Consider the following 20,706-nt stretch of genomic DNA (forward strand, 5'->3'; position numbering starts at 1 on the left):
TATGGTGTCAATAATGTGCCCATATTCCAAGCCCCCCAACCCAACAGCTGAATGGGTGAGAGGCATGCCCTCTAGTGTCCACCACGTATGTAGTCAATATATAAAGTTAAGAACTATAATTAAACAGTAATATGCTCTTGTGCAGTAAGTATGATGCATTTCTTTATCCCAGAGCCTTTTAGGGACTAGTGTGCCTGGAAGTTAGAAATCTTTTATGAAAATGTGTTTTGAAAACACAGACATGCATTAATAAATGCCCACTTAAAGTGCAACAAAAAGTCATCACCCCCCTCAGGTCATTTGCAGAGCATTTGGCTTTTAAGTTTAGAGTTTAATTATGGATTGTATTAAAAAAATAAATGTAAAAAAAGAGGCTGCAGTAAGAATGAGGAAGTCTTGGGGAGGCAGGAAGTATGAATACAATTTGTAAAGGTTTAAAATGTGAAAAGGAGTTAGGTCACATTCAAAAGTGTTTCTAGGTAACTGCTGCTATTAACATGTCCACCTGTACTATGTCCTTTCCATTCCAGCCATAAGAATGGACTAAAAACCATATACTTCATGCCTCAATGATTGAAAAGCACAAAAGAAATGTGACTTTATGGCTGAATTATTACAATCTGCCATGGTATCCTAAAGAGCATGCTTGTGGTTCTAAAGTAGAAATGGTGGCACAGCTTCTAACTGCCAGCCCTTCCTCTGCTCACATTTATATTTAATTACAACTACAGCAAGTACACAAATATTCTGTGGGAATATTGATCCTGTGGTTGCAGAATGGTGTAAATGACTGGGCTCAGATTGACCAAAGATGATTCTATTCAGTATTGCAACTATATTACATATGCATTGGAAATCAACACCTCAAAGAACACGATTTAATCTCTTTTCAAAAGACGCCAATTAATCAGTAGAATGACTGGCTCTCAGTGGGGAAAAGGTTCAGAAATACAAAATAATTGATGCAAGGCAAACAAAAGGTGATTTTAATTAAATCCTGGCTCAAAGCAGCCAAGGCATTTGAATCTGATATTATGGAATAAATGTTTATTAAAATGTTTTGTTTATGTTTTTTTTTTTTTTTTTTTTTTTTTTTTTTTTTTTTTTTTTTTTTTTTTTTTCCCACCAGCATCTTAAGTAGTCTGTCATGCAGCCTGATTATTATATCAAGAGTGGCAGGCAGCTGGACTCCAGTCTCGATCCCATCCTGTACAATGCACGTACAGCGCAGACAAGTGGAGTACTGGGTTATGACACTAAGTGTGCTTTCACACCTGTAGTTCGCTTTGTCTGTTCCAAAATCAACTGCATGGGCTTGTAAAAGTAGCGTGCCGCTCTCTAGCCAACCAAAATGCATTACACAAAACATGTGAGATCAGTATCAACGATACTTGAGCAAAATGATGCATAACAAGGGGGATGCGCCGTGTCCTCGTGGTTAGCCTGTGAATCTCGCAGTCGAGTTCCGTGCATGGGTTTTCTCCGGGTACTTAGGCTTCCCCCCACATCCCAACAATATGCATGTCATGTTAAATAGAAACACTAAAATATCCATAGGTGTGAATGTGACTGTGAATGGCTGTTGACAAGCGGTATGGGAAATGAATGAATGAAAGCATACCATGGGGAAAATGTGTTCTTTCTGGACAACTTCTCAATAATCCATCAGGCTAGAGTACATCAGAAAGTAGCCTAATGCACTTGCGAGCAAATAATCCATCTTCACATGACAGAAACATGATGTGCTACCGTTAGACAATGTGCTAACTGCATACATGCTAAAGCAAAGGCCTGTTGGGTCACTCAAATGCCTCAACTGTTTACTCCCTGTAGTTGCCTCAGTATGATGAGGGTCAAACGCGACTGGTCGATTTACCACTTCAAACTGGCCGAGTGTGTTTGGAATTGTTAATATCTAGGTCAAGGGTGTCCAAAGTGTGGCACAGGGGTCATTTGCAGCCCGCAGCTCATTTTTATTTATTGGCCCACGGCACATTCTAAAAATACAATTAAAGCAGGAAATCGAAAACAACAGGAAAAATTAAAAAAGGGTAAGAAGACAATGTAATGACACAAGAGTCAAAATGTTGATGACCTGATGTTACTTTTACATCCTCTGATTTTTTCGTGCGCGGCCATCAATGGGAAATAAAATTGGCCACTGCTGTCCGCAGCGGTCTCAGACAGGTTGGTTTGGTTGATTACTGTTTTCACCAGCAAAAAAAAGAACACTACACCAAACAAGAGGTTGATTAAAAGAGATTTCAGGGCGCTAATTTGACTCGCAAGTGAAGGAATCATTTTAAGAAAATAGTACTCAGTTAATTTCATACAGTTTTACATTACTTTCCTAACGTTTGTAATAGTTTCCAACACAATATGATCGAAGCAGGGGTTGGCAACACGCATGCGGCTCTTTACCCTCCTCGTTGTGGCTCCCTTCGCAATGCTCGAATGTTTTTTTTTTTAACACACAAGTGAGGAAAACGCACAATTTAGAAAAGAGTTAAAAATATCTGACTTCCTGTAAGACTGTGAATGCATCACGGCTGAGTTCTGACATTATGATTGGATGAGCATGAGGATGGGATGGGGAGCCGGTTTTTGCCTGCCTGCGGTTTTTGAGACATGACAGAGACGTCTTCCTCCCCTACTGTGCTGCACATTTTTTGAGGCGTCAGGTAGTGAGGTTTAACCAAAATGCTTTCACAGCCCCACTAGTTGGCATCCGTTATACAGTACATGCATACTGCACTCTTGTATGTTTATTCTGTTGTAGCAGGTAAAATTAAGAAAGATTAAAACTTTTAAAAGTTTATAAGCTGTTATGCTTTGCAGCTCCAGACAATTTCCCTTCAGTGGGTGAGGGGGCAAAATGGCTCTTTTGATAGTAACAGTTGCCCACCCCTGAACTAAAGCCTGAATTATGCTTCAGCGCCGTCACTACTCAATCCTTCTGATGGCGTCTCGATTCGTTTATAGCCGTTCGTGACTTGCAATTCTCCAGCAAAAAAAAAATCTTTGGCTAACGATTTAGCTTTCGAAGAGGCTGACGTCCAGATCTTTGTTGCAGCTGGAACTTATCAATATGGAACATCAGTCGCTTTTATTGTATATGTTGCTCATATTTATATCACATTCATCGGACTGCTCATATTTGCATATTGCTTATTTCTTCTACGAGATGTTCCTCAATTAATTGTTTCTTTTGTTTTGACGGACCTTTTGGAAGGGAAAAAATGGTACAGATGTACCAAAAAAGAAAAAAGCCAAACAATCACAGTTCTGCGGTTTGTGTAAGAAGTTTTTGGACGTGCACGTCAAGCTCTGCGGGAGGGTTTGTAGAGGGAGGAGCCAGCCCACGTAGCTGACTCGTGCGCCATAACATCGGAGCATAATTCAGGCTTAACCGAGAGAATGCTGAATCAGGCATTCTAACAGCATTTCCGCTGAACCACATGACTGACTCCGATCTAATGGAAGCACTGCTTTCAAAACCGAACTCAATATATATACCCCTCTGGGAGTCCCTCCATACAAAAAGAAATAGCTTCCTCAAATCTACTGGGACACCATTCAGGGGCCCCTTTAGATTGAATGTATGGTGGTGAATATTTCTTCAGACTTGCCCCCGGCCTAGGAGATTGATATCCATTGAGGCGGAGAAGCATTCAAAGTTCATGTAAGGATTGCGATGAATGGCATAACAATAAGACACCGACAGGGATTTGTGACAATCTCACACATTTGACTTCACAGCAGCATCTCATGCAAGCAAACTTCCTAGGTATAATATGTGATGTCTGCCTGCATGTAACAGGGCATGTGAGGACAATTTGTGAGCGTACTACCCATGAATAAAATACCGTATGCCAGCTGGTGCAAACAGCCCTTGAGTCCTCTATAGATATCAATGTATCACAATAAGTGTGCTGTGAAATACATAAGCACACACAAAACTCATCAGATATGGGGTGTGCACTGTTTCTCTGTCTGAGGTTCAAACACAGTGAGGCTTGATCTATAATTCATACAGGTCAACATGCGATTCCTCCATGGGAACCAAACTTACTCAATTATATAATCTATCGATTGCCACAACCTTGACATTTACACAATTTAAAGCAATGTTAAAGACCACTTAAGACAAACACAAATCAAAAATCCATGAGGATCAATGGCCTAGCATACTGCAGATTGCTTAACTCACAATTTGTGACCAAATATAAACTGGCTGATTTTGGATACAGACCCCATGTTTAGGCAACATTTTGCTACAATAAATAACAACGATGAATGATGTGGAAGGAGGCAGAAATACTGGCTACATTAGTTGTGAGCAAACTTGTCAGAACTGCTTGTTGAAACTAACATCTTAGAAGAATTTAGACGGAATTGAGTTTGCTTCAGTGTTGGAAAAGTATGAGATTCTGCTCTGAGTAATGACTCAAAAGAGGTTAAAAAGGATATCTAAAATAATTACCCACCAATCCAACCACGTTTCTGTGTGTTCTTACCTTATCGCACCAACCACGATATCACAACATAAATTAGTGCCATCTTATAAAAGATAAACAATGTGATATGCGAATAGTTGAAAATGGGACTTACCTGATGTGAAGATCATGTTGTTAATGGCAGAGATTGCATGTGGGAAAGAGGAAAGAAACACATATTACCTATTGTGGACGATCAGAAGCATCATCTCAGAATTGCCAGTCAGCAACATCAATGTAGAAATAAGCAGCCTATGTAATAACTGACACACTGACAAATTGGCTGAATAATTGGTTTGGCAAGGTCTGAAATATTGACTAAACAGTGACTCCAATTGCCTGACAAATAAATGGTCCATCAATGATTGAAAAAAGGTTTTGTGTGTTGTCATGTTTTAACTTTGGTGCATTTGCTCCACCAGTATGGTTCATTTGGTCAAGTGTGAATGTGATCATCCAAACCCTGGTGTGCACTAGAGAAAGTGGACGGAGATCGCTTGAGAGATGGGTCTTGGTCTGTTTGCAAGTGTACTTTGGTGTGGTTTGGTTCACTTGAGCTCAAATGTGAAAGCTACACTGACTAAAGACACTGACCAATGTTAAAATCACAGCAAAAAGTTTGCAGAAAATACAAAGGAAAATGTGTTAGCTTTCTGCTCAGCTCTCTTCTTCTGTGTGTCTGTGTGTGTGTTTGGTGCTCTTTAAAAGTATGTTGTAAAAGCTTTTTGGTAAATCTAATCTAGTAAATATTAGGGTTTAGGGTAAAACCATGTACCGCTCGGTCCCACTGCACGGGACAATCTGCTCTTATGGACCACAGTTTTTCAATACATTTTGCATTGTGTCCAGGCTGGTGAAAAGCCCTCCCCTCTGACGTAATGTCCAATTTCCCACACTGTATGTATAAGTATATATAAGTCAGCAACAGTCTGCCTAAATAGAACAAAAAGGAGAGGCATGTGGCAACAGAGTATAGGACAAAGTACACAATATATCGGAGAGTATATGCTACAGCAACTGTGCGGCTCCGTCTGTCCATCATTCCGTCCAACTTGTTCCCCCTACGGTGCAGATGGCATTTTGATTCTGAAAATTTCATTTATGTCACATAATAAGGGGCTATCCACACGGAAAAGTTTTTGGGTCAAAACGGCAAAGTATTTTATCGTTTCTGTTATGTTCTGGCAGAGCTGTCGGAAGCTTGACCCCCAGAATGCAGAGAAGAGGCAGCGGCTTGCAACTAAAAATACTTTTAATGTGCTCAAGCAGGTGCCGGTACTCACAGTTGTAAAGATGCAAACAAAAAGCGACAAAGGGAAAAGCTCTGTGGGAGAAATAACATGAACAAAGTACAACAGGTAAGTCAACTCTTTAGGTGACAGCTCCGGTGCGGAGACGAGGAGCAATGGCAATATCAACAATGAACCAGCGCCGCACATTCGACGGCGCTGGCCTTTTATCCGCCACAAATGTTAAGTGACCGCAGCTGCGCGGCCACCAGGCATGAAGCGGCTGCCCCTTCCTCCCAGGAGAAGACACAGCCCACCAAAATAAGAGCGCAGGACAGTGGACGCTCGCTCCTGTCCTGCAGAACGTCACAGTTTCAGCCTCTCATCCACACGGGAAGAGCGTTCTGGGTGGCCTGAAAAACACTGGCTTTTCGTTGCCGTGTAGACAGGCATTACGAGAACTATGATGTCACCGACCCACCACCGCCTCGGCACCACCGCGTCACCAGAAGTGAGGTTTGACATCAAGCCAACATGTCTGAATATTTTGGGTGTCATGACTCACCGCAGTCGGCATTCTCAATTTTCTTGTGTTATACTCCCAAAATGACGCACATGTACTTCCACGAGCCTTGAAAAGCTGAAGACAACGGACTTATACGCATCCATTCTTTCTTTTTCTATGGTTTGGTGTATCAAATGGTTCCATCCGCATATCTGGTCACAGCGCCAGACGTAGGTGTGCCTTGTGTATTAAATCGTTTTCACTCAGTTAACCGTTCCCGTCTGGATGCAACTATTTACTAATCCGGCAAAGTGTGGACGCAACTTTTTTTCAACTTGCCAAAAAATCCCAAGAACATTCCTGTGTGGACAGGGCCTAAATCAAGAAAGCTGCCCAATGAAGTCCTTACTTTATGCATATGGTGTTTCCTGTGCAGCCTTTGATCAGATGACACACACCAGTGTGAACGCGAAGCAAACTGCATGAACGTTAAAGCAAGTACCAAACCACAAGTGTGAACGCAGCTTCAGTTAAACAGTTTGTCACTTGCATAAAAGCTTAACCACTATAATCAGAAAGTGTTGTGTTCTGGAAAAATGTATACAATTTGGAATATGACTGTGATGAAGCAAACGTTTGTTATTTTACGTTATATATATATATATATATATATATATATATATATATATATATATATATATATAAATACTAGGGGTGTGATGGTTCACATGGATATTACTAGAGTACATTGATCTAAGCGCTTCATGCAGTCCGGGTGAGTTTCCGCACAGACGCCTCTGAGTGTCGGACACTACTGACTGAGGGGGAGCAACGCTATTTGCTCGCAAGCGTGACAAATGGCATCATGGCAAATGCAAGCGAGAAGCCTGAGCTGGAAGACCGTCCAATGTCACAACAGTCTCCTGTTTCCACTTTGGCATCCCTGTTAAAATTACAGATGGACAAAGGCGAGTAAATAAATCCAAAGGTGTGTGTCGACATTGTTCCACGGATATCGGGTATGCTGCAGGAAACACGTCTAACATGTTAGCGCACTTAAAACGGCATCATCCGGCAGTGAATGTTACATCTACAAGACAGAAAACCACCTTAGTGCAAAGACCGATAACTTCAGCATATAAACAACCTCTAGTAAGCAACTCTGACCAGGCCTAAGCAGTAACACATGGTATTGGAGTTTTTATAGCCACGAGATTATGTCCATATTCAGTTGTTCTGAGCACTTGCTTTAAGTACAATCAGGAAAAAATGATTAGACCACCCTTATTTCTTCAGTTTCTTGTTCATTTTAATGCCTGATACAACTAAAGGTACCATTGTTTGGACAAATATAACAATGACAACAAAAATAGCTCATAAGAGTTACATATTTTGGCAGTACAATGCTACAGCTATTCATGTAAGAACTTAAGTGATTTTGGTTATTATCAAGAAAACCATTGAAGTTGCTCAATATCAGCACTTAAATTCAACTCTTATGAGCTATATTTGTTATCATCATTATACAGTATTTGTCCAAACAAATGTACCTTTAGTTGTACCAGCCATGGATCAATAAACTGAAGAAACAAGGGTGGTCTAATCATTTTTTCCATGATTGTATACGATTAAAGTTCTTGAACCTCGCTACGAAATACCATCACGTCCTCACTTTAGCCAGAAAGTTATATCAGCACTTTATGAATAAGCTAAAAGCGATGTTGTCAACGAGCCATCACATGCGTCCTCTATTTCACTTACGACAGATTGCGACAGGTTGGACTTCACGCGCAACAGAGAGCTATTTAAATGTAACTGTCCATTACATTTTGCTACAATGTTTCAACAACTGTTTAAATACAACTCTTTATTTTATTATTATTTTTCTATTTAAAAGAACCCAGAGTCTAATTTATTTGAAATATCACCAAATTGGGTTGCTTTTATTTATTTAAAAAAAGTTCTGTTTGCATCTTTTTATATAAATTGAAGTCATTTCTTTCTGCCTTTTCTGTACCACAAGTTAACCGAACCGAGCACTTCAAGAAACTGAACCGAACCGAAATTACATTTTAGTGTACCGTTACACCCCTAATATATACAATACATACAGTATATACTATGTATTGCTCTGTAATAAACTTTTAAAACTTTAAAAATTGTGTGATCATTGACTACTTGTCCGATAGCAATGCCATCCCAAGAACCAGGAAGAAAAGCCAAACTCCTTCCTCTGCAAAATTCAGTGGAAATCAATTGTTTGTCTCTACAATTATTTTTTTTATTAAACACACAATCGTGTGAGCTAAACTTTAAAGTCCATCCATCCATCTTCCATGCCGCTTATCCTCACTAGGGTCGCTGGTATGCTGGAGCCTATGCCAGCTGACCTCATAAAAAGCTGACACAAAAGGAAATAGTTTTATTAAATCCATTCTTCTCATAGATACTAATTGTATTTTAGCTCCTATGTCACATCTGGCTTGTTTAAAATGTGGTTACAGACACAAAAAGAGATGAAAAAATGTGTTCATTCGACAATTACTGTAGAAATACAACATGTATTGATAGCAAGTGTTCACTTTGCAAACCTTGCAAAACACCAGTCACTGCTTGACATCAGCCTTCAATCCCATCATAACCTTGATTTATTGATCTGACTGAGTCCATATTTCAAGATAAATCAGTTTTTAAAAGGTGTCTCCTGAGAACCCTCAGTCAGGATCTCAGATGGACAGGCACTGTAATAGAAAGTATGTGATTTATGGATGCACGTCCTACAGACAACCAACCTCCAATGGGTATTGGTGCAAAGTACAACCTTACGACTGTGTTATTTATTTGAAAAAAATGTTGGACATAAGGGGGAAAAAGCAGCTGCAAGTTTGTCCAAGTGGATGTCAAATGGTCAGAGGTGAGAAGGGGGTAACCGGAGTGTCATTATTTACTCCTGCTTGTTTACCCATGACAGAGTGATTCAAGCGAAGGGTTAATAACTTGGTGTGACCTCCGATCAACACTGACGGGCTACTCAGCTTCTTTTATACCCTCATTCTGTATTTAACAGCTCTTCCAAGAAGATAAAACACGGTAAAAGTGATTAAATTATTGTTTGGTAATTAGTTTACTCTTTTGGTGGGGGCCGTTATTAACTAATTAACAGCAAGGCAGCCGTTGATTGCTTGACTGACCATTGTGACTTTCGGGTGACAATGGAAATGGATTGTGTAACTGCTGCATATTAGCACTTATTTGTGTGTGCAAGCCTAAAAGACAAGCGTAATGAAGACGCACATTAATGTGCGTCCCGATGCCTTACTTGTTGTGGAGGGGATTAAGTCTGACCTGCAGACATTCATCCAGCTGTTTCTGTTTTTATGCTCAGTGCACAAGAAGAGTATAATCTTACCCTTTGTCTGGCATTTTAATGGCACTAGTGTCCTCCAAGAGTCAATGACTGCACTCCATTGTGGGACTTAACAAAGTGTAAAAGCAGTCCATTAACAATATTGGGATTCTTCAAGAGTATACGCCTGCTTGCATCTCCCTTGCTAATCTCCCAATGATACTCGGTACATTTACATGAACTAAAAAAAAACAACAACAAATTATTGCATGAATTCAGTTGAAAGTAGCTTTTTAAAATGCATGTAAACACCTTAATTAGATTGTGTTCCACTGTTTAAAGATCGGATTAACATACCTTGGTTATGCGATTAGAAACTAGTTCCCTCTTGCGTGTATACGCTTTGATCGAGCGTTCATCGGTGCAAGCTTTCTATGCATGTACCAGGCTCTGTAGAGGACCATGGCGCTGCTCTTCACAACATTAATTATCAGATGAAAAAGAGGAAGCTTTTTTACACTAACAAGGAGACAAGTTAAAGATACGGACACTCATATAAATCAGTACAGTCAAACCTCAATTTTCGAACACCCCAGTATTCGTATGATTCAGTTTTCAATGAAAATTTTGCCTCGTTTTTTGTTTGTTTCCGATATTGTACAATATTGCACATGCAAGTCTGTGTATCCTGTACCATTCTCGATTCCACGGAATCAAAAGCCTAAACAAAGCACCCTATGCGTTGCTGACTCACTGTCATGACCATTGACTTTTAAATAACCCGCCATGCGGACAAAGAAAGTTGCGAGTGTCAGCAATTTGATTAAGAAAGTGAGAGAAACATTGTTGAATTTAAGAAAGAACTTATCGCAAAGTACAAAAATGGCCTCCCGTCCTCTCCCAACACTCCTGACCATCTTTGCCAGCATACAGTATACCCATTTCATTCGTTATTTATAATTATTTCACACTGTATTCTGCATGTAAAACTATAATTATTCTCCAGAAAATGTATTTTTAAAAATACTGTATTTTTGGGTGCCTGGAATGGGTTAATTGGATTTACTATTAATTTCCAATGGGCCAGTGGGCTTTCGTACGTTGATTGATTGATTGATTGAGTGAAATGTTTATTTTGAATATTTGAATCAGGCCCAAAACAAAAGCACAGTTTTCCTCTCAAGATTATAAACTAGATTGTAACACTCTTCCTGATTTTTGAACAATTGCTGGCTATTTCCTGGCAATAATTTATTTTTTGCGGTAAACATTATTTGTGCTGTTTGGTATTGGACAATGTCAGTAAGCTTGAGTGGCTTTGACTTCAGAAATAATGAGTTTGTGTGTTCCTGATAACCAACTTTATGGATAATTCGTATTGCTCTCTTCTGAAGGATGGTTAATGAATACAATGATGTTTTGTAGCTGTTTTTGTTGGACCTTTTGAACAAATTTATTAACAGAAACCGAGGTACCACTGTATTATTAAAGTATATAGACACACTATAAACCTACCTTTTTAATATATGTGGCAGGATTTTCTAGAAAAATCAAGTTTTAATATGTGGCATGACGCCTGATTTTAAAACCATATTTTTTTTTTTTGTATTCACACCTAAATTAAACAGATGAAACCTGCATCTGTATTTTATTAGTCTGCGATAAATAGACAACAGCAATAACAGCGGTCAATAACTCTTTGCCTCTCAACATCATATTTGAGTGAGAAAAACATTCACAAACAACATCCTTAATCACCTTAATCATACTTTATTAGTAAAGTATGAATGGAATTTTCTGTCCATATACAACATATAGACCAGGGGTCACCAACGTGGTGCCCGCGGGCACCAGGTAGCCCCCCCACGACCACATGAGGCGCCCGCAAGCCTGCTTTTCATTCAGGTTTTCAGTTAATAATGTGAGAACACTAGAAAGAAAAGTATTCTGAAACATAAAATGTGAGTTGTGGATACCAGCATTTTGTGAATGTTTTGGTAAAATGAGCATATTTGATTTGTTTGGGTTGAAATAAGGTATGAAAATCATTTCTACAAAAATGAGTAGCTCGTGGCCATTTTCATTTTCTAAAAGTAGCTCTCACAAGAAAAAACGTTGGTGACCCCTGGTATAGACAATCCATAAATTACAAATAACTCACTGCATAGCATAAAGTTTGTTCTTAAATAGTGGTCAAAGCAAGCTATCACAAAGGCATTTTTTTTTTATATGCCTTCGCCGAAAACAAGGTATTTCGGGAATCTGACTTCCGTGCATGTAAACAGACGGACCGAAGTCTATAAAGAGTGGTGGGAAATCTAACTCCATATATGATACTTCTGTGATTGGCTGGCGACCAGTCCAGGGTGTAACTCGCATCTCGCCCAAAGTCATCTGGGATAGGCTCCAGCCTACCCCCGCGACGCTAGTGAAAACAAGCGGCATAAAAAATGAATGGATGGATGGATATATGACCTGTAAAATAAAGCAATTTGCCTTTTGTGTACAAAGCTGTCAGAGCGGTGACGTTCGTTTGCGTTTACTATATTAAACTACAGAAGTATTTCAGATGCGCTCGACTGGCGATGAAAGCAGGATTGCATGGTTGACATGTTTTTATTATGTCGTTTAAATCCACAAATACAATTCTCATTCAATATATCTAATTTAGTTAGAGATACAAAAATGCATTCACAAAGAGGATTCTATGGAAATAACATTCGGGAAAGATGTCAATAGTCCGAGTTGTTGGCTAATGATAATAATGCACTGGTTTTAACAGTTTTCTCGACATACCGTGACAACTCTCAATTAACCAGTTCCCGCTTCATTTATTTTGTCCACAGTTTTTAACATATTACTGCCCCCAGTATATTACATCATACATAAATTATGTACTTTCACAATTACCTCCATTTAGCTCTTCATACATGCTAATTAAGCTAGCTGCAATAATTAATGAAATATGCAGAAGAGATTTGATGAGGCTTGCATGTGTGATGTGTTTAAAGGCCATTGGTGGATAAGTGAAGTGGACGCTATCCCTGAAACAGCCCAGAGGTGAGTCATCACCCCTGGGGAGCATCTTTGACAACAGCACCCTTATAGACATTAATTGTGTCGTTTCCCTTACTGCACTAGCCTCCAGGTGGGTTACATGAACATCCGTTTCTCCCTAACCCTGATTTTTATTTATATGCTTGTCCCCCTATGCCCCTTGAGTTCCCCCACCCCAGTCTCCTTGTGTTGCTTCTGTCTGTTTCTGCTCTATTGCCTTTGACAATCCCTAGTAGCTATTGTTGCAAAGTAGAACACAAAGCATACGTCCATAGGGATTTAAAAAATAATGTATAAATGTATAAAAATACAGTTATGTTTGCATTCTTATCTTGTCACCGGTGGCAAGGGAATGACTGCTTGGCAAGCAGGCATGTGATTAACAGTGACATAAGAAAGGAGATGGCAGAATGGTTTGTTTAATGTACTCATCACTCAAGCTGATAAAGCGGCTTAGCAGGAATATACTGTAATAAGCGTCATCTACCTGGAGTACAATGGGTGGTGCGGTGTCTAGCATCCGAAAGTATCCAACAAGTTGCTCATAACTGGGTCATGGCGAAGCTGTTGCATGATGAAACAAATAGAATGATAAATACAGATAAGGTGTTCTGCTTAACGTCAGGCCCCTTTAAAAGAAAGTTTCAGTTTTTACCCTTAGGTCCAAAAACAGTCCCTCTCATAAGTTTAATAAAAATGTAATATATGTGCTTTTTTTTGTGCAAAGTGGAATACAGTGAAACCTTAGTTAGCGTCATTAATCCATTCCAGAAGGTCTGACTCTAACCGAAATGGACGCTAACGTTATCCCCTATAAGAAATCATGTAAATCGATTTCATCCATTCCAGAACACAAAACATTTGTTTTTATAGTTTTAGTATAATAATTTCACATGCAGAAAACACAAATGCATATGAATACATGTAAATAATGAATGAAAGGGATGCATGAACATTTAAGGTTACATTTACCTTTACTGAAGACGTGTTCTTGCCAAAGACACGATGTGGCAGTGAGAGCAACACGGACACCACCTTCATGTTTTGCCATGAGTTATTTCTTAAATTTAGTAGTGTTTCTCATCCCAAATCTCTGCTTTTATTTCAATTTCGGTTATATAAATAACCCACAATGGAGCCAAAGTAAGTTGCAAGCGCCAGCATTTGATAAAGAAGGTGAGAAACAGTGCTGAATTTAAAAAAATAACTCATGGCAAAACACGAAGGTGGTGTCTGCGTTGATCTCACTACCACATCATAAACACGTCTTCAATAAAGCTAAAAGTAACCTTAAATGTTAATTTAGCCCTTTCATTCATCATTTATATGCATTCAAAATTGCTGTGTAGATGTAAAACTATAATTGTAACACTGTAAAAACATGTTTTGCCTTGAGTGATGACCTCAAAGACGGGCCACTGAGCTGATTTTCAGTTCCTCTTTCAATGTTTGTAAAATGTATGCAAGCAGAGGCAAAATTTGGGCAAAAATATTTGACGTTAACCTAAAAGCACGCCAACCAGGGCGTACATTAACCGAGGTTCCACTGTATGTGGCCTAATTACAGCCTTGACTAGGTCAATAATTTATAACAATATTGATTTTGATGGATTTTTTTTTCTAATTGCATTACATATTTTACCCTTAAACCCCAAAACAGTCCCTCTCATAAAAGTCTAATAAAACTAATATATTAATGTTTTTACATTCAGTTTGATCAAAAATATTTGTTTATAATGAGAGTCAATAGGACCTAAACTGATCCCAAAGTCAAAAGTTTAGGTGTATGTATATGCAAATCTATTCTACTCGCCTTGCAATAAAGGGGCTCATACAAAAAAAAAAAAAAAACTAGCCTTAAATTGACTGATTTATTAAGAATCAAAAGAGTCAAATAAGCAAAATTTACATATTTGGCCACCCAAGTTGCCTCAGCAGCTAAATTAGTATTAGGACATGGAACAAAATACTCTACTGTAAAAGCTTGTTTGTAAAAGCTTATAGAATCATTAAAAAATAAATCAAATCTTTCAACGGACTGTTAACATGCTTAAGCGGTGTTTACGCTTGCAAGCATTTGCCATGGAGATATGCGTCATTTATTTAGGGCACGCCTGAAAAGTGTTAAGACTAGTTTGTGCGGTGTTTGTTTTCTGTTTACGCATAGATTACGCACTTGGTACGCAATTTGTTGTTCCCCACATGGGTATGCACTGTCACCACCACTGCCCTTCCCGAGTCTGTGAAGCTTTCGTGGCATTATTTGGTCCCGCTGTGTCCCACGTGACGCCACGCAAAAGCAGGCATCACCCCTGGCTTCATTAATTCCTCTATTTGCAAGGGACTTACCTACAAGATGTTGAACTACAGAGAAGAAGCTCTTATCTCAGAAAAGTAAGCTAAATCTATATTTAATTGCTGGCTGGAAGACATAACTTTGGGGGTTTTGATTAGTTATTAACAGAAATTCACAAAAAAAAGATCGAAGAGGCTCAAGAAATTACTTGAGAATTCCCTTGTTCACCAATTTATGTGAATGAGACACGCTGTGATACGCACCGGCCGCATTGTTTAGACAGTGGCTGTGGTGCGTTCGGAGTACGTTCACGACTAGGTCACGGAAATTATGCGTACCTCAAATTTTGAAAATTACAAAATGTCCTTTGCACACTGGCATGCAGTTTACAGTTTGCACATATTTCACACTAATTTATGACCAATTTACTCATTGGCACACCACTGGCACACACAATTGTACACCACTGTAGGGACAAAATGCGCACAAGTGTGAACAAGGCTTTAGATTACAAATAGAAGACAAGGGTCATGAAACTTTTGAGATGCATTTGCCATAGCACCTCTTGAGGCGAAAGTGGTTCTATTGGACAATACCACAAGAGAGCTCAGTTCCTTAACTCAAAAATGCCCTTGCATGTTTGCTGACGAAGCTCTTCGGATGAGGAGCGAAACGTCCGACACCTTCTACACAGAAGTACAGATGACGTCTCAAGAAGCCTTTTCCTCGATGTTTCCTAGATACAAACGCTATATTATTCACATAGCCCATGTCTTCCAAAGGTTACATGAGATGCATTAAATAAGTGTGACATAAGTACCAGTTTCAATGAAGCATGGCCAACCAATCTATTGAGGTTTTAGACAGAACAAGAGAATGGAAATAAAAGAAAAATAAATAAAGTAAAATAAAAGATATTTGGACGACCATTGATTCAAAGCCGGTACATATACAGTACAGTAGCTATTTAATACTTTATTACAGCTTTCCATCAACTTTCTTCTCACAACTTTATTTTAGGAAACACTGTTAATGTTGCACTATTCAGTGAAAATGATGGACTGCTGACCCAGAGCCACTGTGTCTCTCATTGACTATCAAATGTAGACTGCTATGACAGTTTTCACTATGATCAGCTTTATACGTCAGTTCAGACTTCAAGTAATTCAATCAAGTAACAAGCGAATCAGCATCAAACCTTTTGAAATGTCTTCGTATTTCCCCAACCAGTCGACCAAGGTAAAAGGTTCACATGTAAAATATTCAAGTATTTTGTATAAATAAATGCAAGGGGCAAACATGTCCCCTTGTATGGTTCACTTAGTCCGATCGTTGCCATATGCACTGTAACTCGTGTGCCTACAGGGCAGAATAATTTATGTCCCGCTGCCTGAGCACTGATGTGTTGTATCACTGAAGCGGCTTGTTGCATAGCTGCACAGACAGGAATGGGGAAAAGGCATGATAACACTATTAAGTGAGAAAACATGATTTATATGCAATAGAAATCTAGAGCTCTTTAGGGACTTGGTGAAATTTTGCAATATAGCTTTGATTCCTCAGTGGGTGTGTTCCAAAATAAGAGCAGACAATTTGCATTCCGTTTGCAAGGCTCCCTTTGTTATGCTTACAAAGGCTTTTTTTGTAAGCGTTGACTGCAAAGCGTTTTGTCCCATGCTGTGCTAAACAGTAACTTTTTTCATTGAATTTGAATGTTGTTTTTTTAAATAGTCTTATTTTGTCCCTTAATTGTACACTCCTGACCAAAATGTTAAGACCAGTTGAACATACATTTTGCCACTGTTGGATCTTAAGCACCTGACTTCGGGCGACAGGCGGGGTACTGTACCCCGCCTGTCGCCCGAAGTCAGCTGGGATAGGCTGCAGCATGCCCCCACGACCCTCAAGAGGAGAAGCGGCATAGAAAATGGATGGATGGATCTTAAGCAGGTTCCAAGTAGAGCTTCAAAATGCAAAAAAAACCAAACAAACTGAAAAAGCAATTTATTGCAAGCGACCATTAAACTGAAATCGATCAAAAGTTTAAGACCACAGCCTTTAAAAGCCAAAATGTTGGCAAAAATGTGGATTCAATGTAATTTTCTGTCAGGTACTCCCACCATCATGATCTCTTGATAACACAGGCAAAAAAAGCTTCCTTATTTGAATGTGGTCGGATTGTTCAGCTGCATAAGCAGGGACTCTCGCAGCACGCCATTGCTGCTGAGGTTGGACACATTTTAAACTTTTAAACTTCTTAGAAGATCCTGAGGCCTATCGAACAAAAAAGTCAAGTGGTAAACCCAAAAAAGTTTCACCGGACCTGAGTCGGAGGATCCGATTGGCTGTCTGTCAAGACACAGGACGAGCCTCGGCCCAAATGAAGGTTGTTACTGGTGCAAAGTGCAGTACAATAAACATCAGACATCATCTGTGTGAGACATGTTTCAAGAACAAAAAATGTCGTCAAAGGCCTTGTTTCCTTCAATGCCACAATGCCCTTTTGGAATTTGCACAAACGCATCAAATATGGGATATCGGAAGGTGGAAGAACATTGTATTCTCTGATGAGAAACAAATGTAACCTTGACAGGCCTGATGGCTTCCAAAGTTACTGGCATGACAAGGAGAGCCCACCTGAGACGTTTTCCACACGCCACAGTCAAGAGGGTGCCATCATGATCTAGATTGCTTTTTCCTTCAATGGCACAATGGAGTTTCAGGTTGTGCAGGGGCGTCAAAACGGTAGGTGGCTATGTGGAGATATTGCAGCGGCATCTCTCATGACTGAAGGCCCTCGTCTGTGTGGTAATGACTGGCTTTTCTAACAGGACAATGCTGCAGTTCATAATGCCTGTCAGTAGTGTATATCATACATCATTACATCATTAGCCTGATTCAAATACATTTTCCGGACGTTTGAGATGCTGTGGAAACCACACAGATTACTAGAAGCTCCTTTCTCTGGGTAAATTCATTCCTGGAAATAAAAGTTTTTGGAAATGGGGCAAAAGACAAACGTTCATTGTAAGTTATCTTTGTTTCCGGCAATACTATAGCATCTTTGCCACTTTGAAGGCCACGATTGAAGCCTTACTGGACATAAATAAAAAGAGTAAAACATTTGTCAAAACTAAAGCATTCAAATATAAACATTCCACATGTTTTCGGAAGTCCTGAAGGCTTTGTTTAATTTCCAGCAGCAACCAAAATAACTTTCTATGTAGTTCTAGGCCAAATACACAGCCAAGGCTGCTGAAAGGTTAAACTTGTGACAGCTACAGTTTCACTGGAAACAACATACGTCCTGAGGCTGATCCTCACATACAGTACTTGTTGAGCATTTGCACATGCTCCATTTAGGTTGAACACGCATGATTACATTAAATCCTGCCCTTTGTGCTGTACTTTTTCAGGAAAATCCAAAAAATAAATGTTGACCATAATCTGAACTCAGGTCTATTTGGCTGAAATACCTCTACATTGACCAAAATACCAAAGAGTGAAGCCCATTTCTACTCCCTCTTGTGCTTCGGCCATCTTCAGAGTCTATCGCAAGAGGGGTTACTGTTATCAATCCCACTTCTGATGACCACACTTGCCCTTCAAACTGGACATGGTACTGATGGCCTCGCAGCTAAGGGCGTAGTGGGCCAGCAGAGGCCAAGAGGGGAAGAGGGAAGCTTGCCCAAATCCAGAATGGCAGAAATGTCTTTGTGTGAGTACACCCTAAGAATCCAACTTCTGACACAAAGTGAACTCAAGAGGAGTCATACCATCAGCCAGCATGTGAACTCAGGTCTAATTGGTTGAAAGTGCACTTGCAGGTTTTCTGGCATACAGTACCACTTTATTACATTAGCCAATGAGATTTGAAGGATTACTGTATATAAATTCTATGTTTGCATACTGACTACTCACTTGCTAGCATACACATACACTTGATAAAATGAATACAGTAAACACTCGTTTTTCGCAGTAAATTGGTTCCAGGCCCAATGGTGATGAGTGAATTTCCGCAAAGTGGGATTTGAACAGTATTCCAGCCTTTGTGACATGACATAATATCACTATATTCGCCTTTACACTTGTATTACCCAATATAATAGCCATAATAATAGAAAATAAGCCATTAAAGCATAAATGAGACTCGTGTTTATATGTGTTGCTGGAAACGTCTTCCAGTGGGGGAAGGATATAAGTGACATTAGGGGGTTCACAGTTGCGTTTCAGCTCGGCCTGGGTTATGGCTGCAACAGTAGCCCATTTTTTTTTTATTAGGGATTTATATTCAGGATTATTGTGCCGGGTGTGAGATCATTCAAACCTGCCATAAAAGCCTGTTGTTCCGGCGATCAAGTCTGGTGTTTGTGTGTCCCACCGATCATTACAGTAACAACATTTTCTGAATGCCTTATATTTATATTTTTGTTAATTTAGACATTTTTATGCTTGAAAATGCCTAATTTAGGCAAAAAATACAATTTGCTTAAATATGCATCCAGTATTCTTTGACTAATAATAGGCCATAGTCAACCAGGAAACAGTGATGATTTATGAATTAATATATTTTGAAAAACCGTGAGAGTAGAGTGAAGCCGTGGAATTCGAAGCGAGGGACGACTGCATATTGATTTTTCCCGCCATATTTCTGCATTCTAACTATTATATTATATCATTGAATACAATTGGTCAGGTTTAAAGTATCACACACAATCACACAGTACAGTCAACCATATCACGCTACGATGTTGAGAGGTATATATGTGCGGAAAACTCCTGATCGGACCGGGACAAACCAGTACAGTATGTGTTGCCATGGTAACCCAAATGGAGACATCAATGGAGACTCCCCGTTCTTGCTCCTCCGGGCAGAGATTACAATATATCTATCCCAAGAAGCAAGAACGGGTAAGATATTTTGAAAGGGACAGGACGTCTTCTTTTCCGGCGCAGCTGCTTCGAAATTATATTTGCTTCAATCAGTCACACTGTACTAAATCTAAATAAATCTAGGACGGTGAGTCTGAGATTGGCAGCCGCTTGGTGAGTTTTTTTGAGACATAAACAAGCAAGAGCTTTCATATTCCAGCATTGGTAATATAACTGCAAATCACTTCAGTCATTCAGGCATTTCAATGGCCACCTTTCAGTTACCACAGAAATTGACAGATGCCAGGCTATTACAAAGCTTTATAGAATATACAAACCAGATATCTTCACAAATTAGTGAATGTGATGGAGTGGATGCATACACTCTTTAGAAGGAAGATTTTTCTGAAGATTTAACCTATTTTCCCAAAATCACCAGAGTGGACATTTTTGCAGATTACAAGCTGTAAGTAAACTAGTTATGTTATGTTGTTTAGGCTATAGTTATCTGAATAACTGTTAATGTGTTACGTTAACATACCACCTATTCACATTACGTTAACAGATTTAACCTGTTGTTCTCCATTTTATTGTTACTATAACGTGCCTTTCAAGATGAAGTGTCTGTTCTTGGTCTGTGGTTTTATGAAATAAATGTTCCCGAAAAATGTGACTTATAGTCCAGTGCGACTTATATATGTTTTTTCTTCTTCATATTGCATTTTTGCCTGGTGCGACTCCGGAGAGACTTAGTCCGGAAAGTACAATAATGCTGTGCCTCAATGTTTTGTTTGACTTTGCCGTTGCTTTCCTATTGTCCAGCAACGTTTTGCTTAATTATAGATTTTGTAGCTGGTAAGCAGATGCTCTGCCCCCATGTCTTGTCTAAGTAAGATGTGTTGATT

General features: G+C 39.3%; 1 protein-coding gene across 4 annotated transcripts in view; it reads right to left on the bottom strand.

The window, feature by feature from the left end:
* ctnna2 (catenin (cadherin-associated protein), alpha 2) overlaps positions 1 to 20,706 on the bottom strand; it is a 316,834-nt gene that overhangs the window by 221,031 nt on the left and 75,097 nt on the right. Inside the window, exon 1 of one of the 4 annotated variants that reach the window (XM_054779586.1) lies at positions 16,128 to 16,263. The exons of 2 other annotated variants lie outside the window; for them this stretch is intronic. Coding sequence is in view for 1 of the 2 variants with exons in the window: in XM_054779587.1 (XP_054635562.1) it covers positions 4,519 to 4,611 (93 nt within the window). In the remaining variant the exon portion in view is untranslated. Of the gene's footprint in view, positions 1 to 1,058; positions 4,612 to 16,127; positions 16,264 to 20,706 lie in introns of those variants that run through there. One more of the 4 variants, XM_054779587.1, reaches the window with a different exon arrangement.

The sequence above is a fragment of the Dunckerocampus dactyliophorus genome, chromosome 6, assembly GCF_027744805.1.
Source record: "Dunckerocampus dactyliophorus isolate RoL2022-P2 chromosome 6, RoL_Ddac_1.1, whole genome shotgun sequence".
NCBI classification, from domain to species: domain Eukaryota; kingdom Metazoa; phylum Chordata; class Actinopteri; order Syngnathiformes; family Syngnathidae; genus Dunckerocampus; species Dunckerocampus dactyliophorus.